At 42.2% G+C, this 8,467-nt stretch overlaps 1 protein-coding gene across 1 annotated transcript in view; it reads left to right on the forward strand.

The window, feature by feature from the left end:
- RALBP1 (ralA binding protein 1) overlaps positions 1–8,239 on the forward strand; it is a 30,212-nt gene extending 21,973 nt beyond the window's left edge. The window contains exons 7-10 of the mRNA XM_072152233.1: positions 1,622–1,732; positions 2,330–2,451; positions 5,024–5,147; positions 5,989–8,239. Of these exons, the coding sequence (XP_072008334.1) occupies positions 1,622–1,732; positions 2,330–2,451; positions 5,024–5,147; positions 5,989–6,234 (603 nt within the window). The 3' untranslated portion in view covers positions 6,235–8,239. The remainder of the gene's footprint in view (positions 1–1,621; positions 1,733–2,329; positions 2,452–5,023; positions 5,148–5,988) is intronic.
- Positions 8,240–8,467: the final 228 nt, after the last annotated feature.

The raw sequence follows: 8,467 nt of genomic DNA on the forward strand, positions 1-8,467 counted from the left end.
ATGTAGCAGCGCTGTCTGTGTCGGATGGATGGATGCATGTAGCAGCGCTGTCTGTGTCGGATGGATGGATGGATGTAGCACCGCTGTCTGTGATGGATGGATGGATGTAGCACCGCTGTCTGTGTCAGATGGATGGATGGATGTAGCAGCACCGCTGTCTGTGTCAGATGGATGGATGGATGTAGCAGCACCGCTGTCTGTGTCGGATCGATGCATGTAGCAGCGCTGTCTGTGTCGGATGGATGGATGGATGTAGCAGCACCGCTGTCTGTGTCGGATGGATGAATGGATGTAGCAGCGCTGTCTGTGTCGGATGGATGGATGGATGTAGCAGCGCTGTCTGTGTCGGATGGATGGATGGATGTAGCAGCGCTGTCTGTGTCGGATGGATGGATGGATGTAGCAGCGCTGTCTGTGTCGGATGGATGGATGGATGGATGTAGCACCGCTGTCTGTGTCGGATGGATGGATGTAGCACCGCTGTCTGTGTCGGATGGATGGATGTAGCACCGCTGTCTGTGTCGGATGGATGGATGTAGCACCGCTGTCTGTGTCGGTTGGATGGATGGATGGATGGATGGATGGATGTAGCACCGCTGTCTGTGTCGGATGGATGGATGTAGCAGCGCTGTCTGTGTCGGTCAGATGGATGGATGTAGCACCGCTGTCTGTGTCGGTTGGATGGATGGATGTAGCAGCGCTGTCTGTGTCGGATGGATGCATGTAGCAGCGCTGTCTGTGTCGGATGGATGGATGGATGGATGTAGCACCGCTGTCTGTGTCGGATGGATGGATGGATGGATGTAGCACCGCTGTCTGTGTCGGATGGATGGATGTAGCACCGCTGTCTGTGTCGGATGGATAGCTGGATGGATGGAGGTAGCACCGCTGTCTGTGTCGGATGGATGTAGCACCGCTGTCTGTGTCGGATTGGATGGATGTAGCACCGCTGTCTGTGTCGGATGGATGGATGGATGTAGCACCGCTGTCTGTGATGGATGGATGGATGTAGCACCGCTGTCTGTGATGGATGGATGGATGGATGTAGCAGCGCTGTCTGTGTCGGTTGGATGGATGGATGTAGCAGCGCTGTCTGTGTCGGTTGGATGGATGGATGTAGCAGCGCTGTCTGTGTCGGATGGATGGATGGATGGATGTAGCAGCGCTGTCTGTGTCGGATGGATGACTAAACCTGTGTTGCGTTGTACTGTCTGGAAAGTACACTAGTTCTGTGAATTTACCTATTTACAATTGTATTTACAGACCTATATATGTTAATGGAACATTACAAAATATAATGAATGGGCAATGAATAAGGGGAACCTATCAGCAGGATCTCTCTTATCAGGTTAATAGCAGCAGGTCACATAATAAGGGCATCCTCCAGCAGTCACCACTGAAAACTCGCCTACATGACAGATGTTGAATAGAGAGATGCCTTTTCTATATGTGATTTCTCAAAAACAAGCCAGCAGATATGTTAGTCAGGTGTTGTGTGTTACGGTGCATGCAGTGTTATGCCAATGTGTGGCGCCTTTGTTGGGGACTATTGAGCTGGCATGATATTAATCAGTAAAAAGAAAATTGGCAAAAATAATTTTATCCTAAGTGTCTTTAATAGGACTGTGAAACCAAGATTGCCCAAGAAATTGCCAGTCTTTCAAAGGAAGATGTTTCAAAAGAAGAGATGACAGAAAATGAAGAAGAGGTTCTCAATATACTGCTTGCACAGGTAAAGTATGCACAATCCGATCTGAACGCTCTAGGTGTGTTTTTTTTGTTTTGTTTTGAAACCAAAAACATTTTGCCTGGAACCATTGGGAGTGGGGGTGGTGCCAAAATTTTCAAGTTGCAGGTCGTGTCCCTAACCCCGTCCCTAGTGTGCCCACAAAGTTTAATTTAATAACCCATGTAGCCTCCCACTCTATATAATGCCCCTGTTAGTGTCCCCCACATAGTATAATTCCCCTTCCTATGACAGTCCATTTTGTGTACTGTAATATCCGGTTATACCCCCTACAGGCAGCCGTCCTCTCCTCTTCAGCAGTTCTGGTGCTATATATAAGTGACCGCAGCACATAGGACTAGCGGCTCATGCCCCGCTTCATCTCTCATGACTTAGTCCCAGAACACGACCAAGTGTTCCACAGTCCAGTCATTGGAGAACACATCCCCAGTGGACCTAAATATAAAGTCAATAAATAAAAAAACAGATAATACAGTAAACAATAGAAAACGCCTGCAACGTTAAGGGGTCTGTATAATGAACCTCCCTCTATATGATATGTCTATATAAACTCATAAATAGTTATATTTGTATTTATGTTAGGAAAATGAGATCCTCACAGAACAAGAAGAACTTGTAGCAATGGAGCAATTTCTGCGACGACAAATTGCTACAGAGAAAGAAGAAATTGATCGTCTACGAGCAGAAATCTCTGAGATACAGAGGTTAGAACATTCTTATTACTTAAAAGGGGTTTTCCCACGAAGGAAAGTCAGGTCCTATCCCATGGATAGGGTTTAACTTGCTGATCAGTGGGGGCCTCAGTGCTGAGAACCCTGCAGATCGCGAAAACAAGGGGTCCGTCAGACCCCTCATCGCTCCTCAGACTAATGGAGCAGACTGCCCCACATGACCCTTCTGCTCCCTTATTCTCTATGGAGCGGGTGGAGATCAAAGGGTCAATAGCGCTGGTTTGTTCCTAATGTAAAAAGCTGATACAGTGTTCAGCCCAGGAAGCATCTGGTATTTCTACCTAAATACTACCAAACAAATGTGTATTTACCGCAATCCTCCAGTATAAAAATCCAAATGACCTCATCTTCTATTTGAATCCAGATGTCGTGTCTTTTGCTGTGTTCTTTAGTAATCCACTTTATTCATCAGGTCTCGGTGTGTTTCATCCCGTGTAACCGCGGCTTATGGTTACTTTTGGGAATGCGTAGAGTTTCCACAGCGTGTTACAGTCCGGCAGGTGACGTCACCATTTGTTATGGATAGTTGTATGAGACAAAAAACTTTCCAACTAACGGTATCCAAAGACAAATTCATGAGAACCATGTTATAGAGGAAGGGGGGGTTAAAGATTTACAGTTTGAAACTCCAGATGAAACTGGGTTACAAAATAAAGTTGAAGAAACACCTTTAATTGGAGGGAAATTCTCCAAAAAAGACCGTAAACCCACAGAAAATTTACAATTTAAGCCAATATATACTCCCAAAACGTGAAGAATCATTACTACAAAAAGGGCTACGGCGCGGTTTAATAAATTTGATGCATTTACCGGTTGAAAAGAATTTATGCAAAATTTATTTATTCAATTTTCTTGAAACTTTCACCCGCATTACAACATGACCCAAAAGTCCCAAATACACGAGTTACTGGACGATCAATTCCAACGTACAGATCTCAAATGCAGATCCAAAATGCATCCAATTATGTTCCAACAACTAGTGCCTAGAGAAATACATTCATATAAAATTTCACTAAATAAGTTTCAGAACAATCTTACTAGAAATGAATAGGAAACTATTAAAAAACTACAGAAGAATAATGATAATATTATACATCCAGCAGATAAAGGGGGGGGGGGTGCAATTTTGGATTATAATTATCAGCAAGAATCATTTCGTTTATTGGGGGATAAAAGGACATAAAAAGCTTTAAGACCCCACACAAACATGTAGAAAAGAATTAGAAAAATGAAAGAAAAAAGGAAAAGAACATTTTTACTAAACAAGAGTATTTGTATATAAACAACCAAAGACTGTCAGTTTTTTATCATATTCCGAAGATCCATAAATGTACGACAACTCCCCCCCCCCCCCCCCCCCCCTTCCCGGTAGACTAATTATCTCAGGAATCTATGCATGTATATACTTCCGTGATACAAAGCATAGTACTACAAGAAATAGTCTGGGATCCAAGTTACATTATGGGTACAGTAGATGTTACGTCATTGTTAGTCATTGAGGGATGTTATGTAAGGCAACTACATATTTTTGTGTACGGCCATGGGGACTAGGTATGCTCCGTTCTATGCCAAATTATTTTTGTGTTGGTAGGTGCTAAGAATGTACTATCTTCCAGCATGGGCTTTTACGGGCAGACTTAGTCCTCTGGCGCAGATTTATAGATGATGTCATTTTTATATGGAAAAGGGCTGAAGAAACACTGCAAAACTTTTTTTAATGAGATTAATAAAAACTAATAACCCTACTTTTATCTTAAAAAGAAAAAAAAAGAGAAAAAATTTAGCAAATTTAATAGCCCCGACATTGAAAATTCATGGGACTAGAAATAAAATACGAAATAAGTCTTTTTTTTGCTAAATAAAAATGTAGGCTTCTTTCCATGCAGAAAATATAAAACATGTTGCAAGTCGAACCTAAAAAAAACATCATATAAGTTGCCATACAAAGGGAGTAATATATGGACTTGGGTGCCCATGTAATAAATATGTTTATTCTTTTCAACATCCATACGTTTTGTGCGCCCATCATATATCTTTTCACCTACAGAAAAAATCAAAAGGCCATCCAGTATCCTGACATTATGCAGAAAAACATGGAGGTTCAATAAAAGGTAGAATATTCTTTGGAATAGAACAAGTGAAACATGACTGGAGGGGAGGTAACTTCATTAACAAAATGTCCCAGGCAGAGAGCAAGTGGATCTTTAACCTAAATACACTAATACCAGTGTGAAATTGAAGTCTTTGCCTTCTGAAATGGTGTGTTGGTACATTGGGTGGTCTGGCAGGAAGCTTTATTAGCATGTAGGGAGTTAGGGAACTTTATCGCTGATGAAGGAAACCAAGGATTTCAGAAACGCGTTGAAAAAGTTTTTTTTTTGTCTTGCACAACTATCCGTAACAAATGGTTATTAAAGAACCCAGCAAAAGAGACGACTGACATGTGGATTCAAATAGAAGATGAGGTAATTTGGATTTTTATAGAGGAGGACCACGGTAAGTACACTTTAAACTTGTATTGCACCTTACTTTTGTCTTATTGTAGTCGCCAGCAACATGGCCGGAGTGAAACAGAGGAGTATTCATCAGAAAGTGAGAGTGAAAGTGAGGATGAGGAAGAGCTGCAGATTATACTGGAGGATCTTCAGCGGCAGAATGAGGAGCTGGAGGTGAGTCTACTGTCTCCATCTAGATCTTGACAATGTTCACTTAAAATCAGATTTACCCTTTATTATATCATTTTACCAGATTGTCCTATGTGATTCCCCCTTTCATAACAAACAGAATGGTTGCTATGTTTTGCTGCTCACCTTTTTCCTTAGAGTTCTTTTCTAAGCTACTTGTCAGATATCTTCCTCAGCAGCAATGAAGTGGGTGTAAACTAAGTCAATTAATTATAAGCTGCTCAGCATCCCCTTCATGCTTTGTGTTCTCCCATGAAGTAACTTATCAGCAAATCCGGTGAGATTCCTACAAGTAAATAAACTGGTGTGTATATACAAGACTATATAGTGACTACCCTGGCAGATTTCATCACATAGAGGAGCATGGGGCATGTTTTAAGTAGTAGAAAGCAGCAGTGAAATATTTCTGATACGACAGACTATACACGTCATGTTACTAAAGGTTAACAGTTTCCTTCCTGTTTAGATAGTGTTGGAGTACAGAGAGGGTTGCTGTAGAGTAGTGTATGACACCGCTTGAGCAAGAAACTGTTATGCAGGATCACAGACTGGGCTGGAGGCAGTGATAGGCAACAGTGGTGCCCTTCTATCTCCTTATTCTTTGCAGTCACAGAGCTGCAGACACAAGGCTCCCCTGCTAGATACAGAGAGCATCCCATAACATCCCTCTCCCTCCAAAGTGCGCTTTAAGCTTTCCATTTCTTTCTTCCGTTTTAAGACAAAATAACAGTCTGTGCTGATGGGGCAAATTCTGATAATTTGGTGGAAACAATAAAGCACAATGCACTTTATTCATTTATTCCAAGTTTACAACTTCTTTTGTCAGATTAAGAACAATCATTTGAACCAAGCCATTCACGAGGAGAGAGAAGCGATCATTGAGCTGCGGGTGCAGCTCCGGCTCTTACAGATCCAGCGCATAAAATCCGAGCAGCTGCAAGATGAAGATGAGCCAACGAAAGCCGCCAGCAAGTCCCAGCTGCAGAAAGACGCCACCGCCTCCTCCGAAACCAAGACCAAGGAGCAAGTGAGACCCTCGCCTGTCAAAGACTGGAAAGAAACCCTGATATGAGAAGAATATATCCCATGTAATGTGCGCATTAACCCTTCCAGACCATTGCTGTGCTTTTCTTTGACCGAGGCACCCTCCTTCTGAGGACACCCGTTTTCTTTTATGTTCCAGTCTGTTCTTTGGTTCCCGGCTTTTTCTGGGGTCTCTTCTATAAAATATTATTTTGTACACAAAGTAATGGTGAGAAAAGAATGTAGTTTTGTGAATGATGGGACTTTTGCAAGTGTTTCAGAAACGTGGCTATGAATTTTTTAACACTTATTTTTAGGTGATTTTACAAGGCACACACACCGATCTATATTATTTATTCATGGGTATCTTGGCATCAGAGCAGCTTTAACATGTAGGGTTTTTTGTATTGACATACGCCAGGGATTTTGCAGCTGTGAATGCACCTGTTTGAGACTACTACAAATAAAACTTTTCTTCTGTTGGTCTATATGGTTCTCTGTGATGGGATGAGCTCTCCAGTGCTGTAAGGAACAGTATTCATTTACCACATGGGAATGTAGCAGTATATGGAGCGGTATAGCTTCATAGCCAGCAATGAGGGACTCCCCAATCTCACTGCCACCATAGGGGTTCAATACTTCTTCTGAAGCTCAACTCTTTCTAATTTCCCTATTGCAGAAATGTAATGGAGTTAACCCCATCATGTGACCTTCTGTCAATGAATGTATTCTGTGGAGTCACATGATTGAAAATACATGTGCAGATATTGGGTTTTGGTGTTACTTTGTCTGCTCCGGGGTTATGTATTATCTAACACGGCTGCATTACATCAGAAGAGAGAAATAAATTGACTGTGGGGAAAAAAGATAAACTAAAGATGATAAAGTATAGAACCTTTGGTTGCTTGAGATACAATACTAGTTTTGAAGGCACGTCCCTCACCCTCAGTGCTAGTACCCCATACGCCAGTGACATTAAAGGGGACCTGTCACCAGAGACCTCATTTTCACTAAAGACAGGTTACAGAAGCTTCAGTACAGGACTAAGTTGCCTACAAACTGAGGGCAGAGCTGCAGTAAGTTTTGGCCAAACGTCTCCTCTAACTCTCCCTAATTTCATGCAGCTTTTAGATATTGGAACACTGACTGCTCTTGACCGCCCAACTGGAGAGCATCAGTGTCCTTTATGGAAAAAGATTCCTTCACATTTACTGTTGAAGTTCATAGAAAAATAGAGGGGTATCTCGGATGAGAACTAGTAAAATATTGACACGTTGATTGATTTGCATTTATTCACTTTTAGATTGCTTGCCCCCTACCCCTTACACATAATGAGCTTTACATGCTGCCCTTTACTTACCTTTATGTGCCTTTTAGGCTTTATTTATAAGCTACTTATCTGCTCATAAATTCTTTGTTAGCCGTGGAGTCAGTTTTTTTGACAAACCATCGCTGTCTGCAGAAGACTGGAACCTGAATTGTCATCCGTCTTTATGTGCTGTATTCTGTGATGGCAATCCGCCGTAACAATCCTTTCCATAAGGCAAATGTCTCATTCCCTCTTGCAGCCCTTATTAAAGGGACCTGGCATCACAACAGTCCAATGAGAGCTGAGCAAATTGCAGAGTCCTATTTGCAGGTGGCATGTTGTAGAGCAGGAGGAGCTAAGCAGATTAAATAGTGTCCTATCCGCAGGTTGTATGTTAAAACACCAGAGAAGTTGTCCCGTATACACACTTTTGTTTATGCTTAGAAACTATACAGACATGAATGACTATACACACAGATAGCTCTCAATTATTGATGAGACAATATATAGCAATCTGCGCAGCTCCCCTTGCTCTATAACCTGCTGTCTGTTGCATTTTCGCTGTGACAGGTTCCCTTTACTTGGGAGTGATGTACTGGTGTCAGATACTTGAGTTGAAGGCAGCTGATATTTGCCATAACATTACTGTAGGGTTGGGTTTCGTTTGGGACATTGATATTTAGACTTCAAACTACTTTGAAGCCTGTGAATGGGTCTTCCCTTTTTGTATTCCAGGTTTTTAAGGCCCAAATAACTGGTGATGTACATTCAGGTATTGTGCATGGCTGAGTGAATCACATTCATGCAGAGGTGATCTTAGAAGCCAACACAATCTGGAGAAATGAGCATGAACTCCATGGCACTTTCATAGTGTTACGGATGTGGGAAGACTTTGGACCTCAAGGACTTTTAAGGCCTTAAGTGGCCACAATCAGTGCTTGACTTTGTGCCTCCTTGTGGCCGGCGCCAGAGC

Source organism: Engystomops pustulosus, chromosome 5 (assembly GCF_040894005.1).
Source record: "Engystomops pustulosus chromosome 5, aEngPut4.maternal, whole genome shotgun sequence".
NCBI lineage: Eukaryota > Metazoa > Chordata > Amphibia > Anura > Leptodactylidae > Engystomops > Engystomops pustulosus.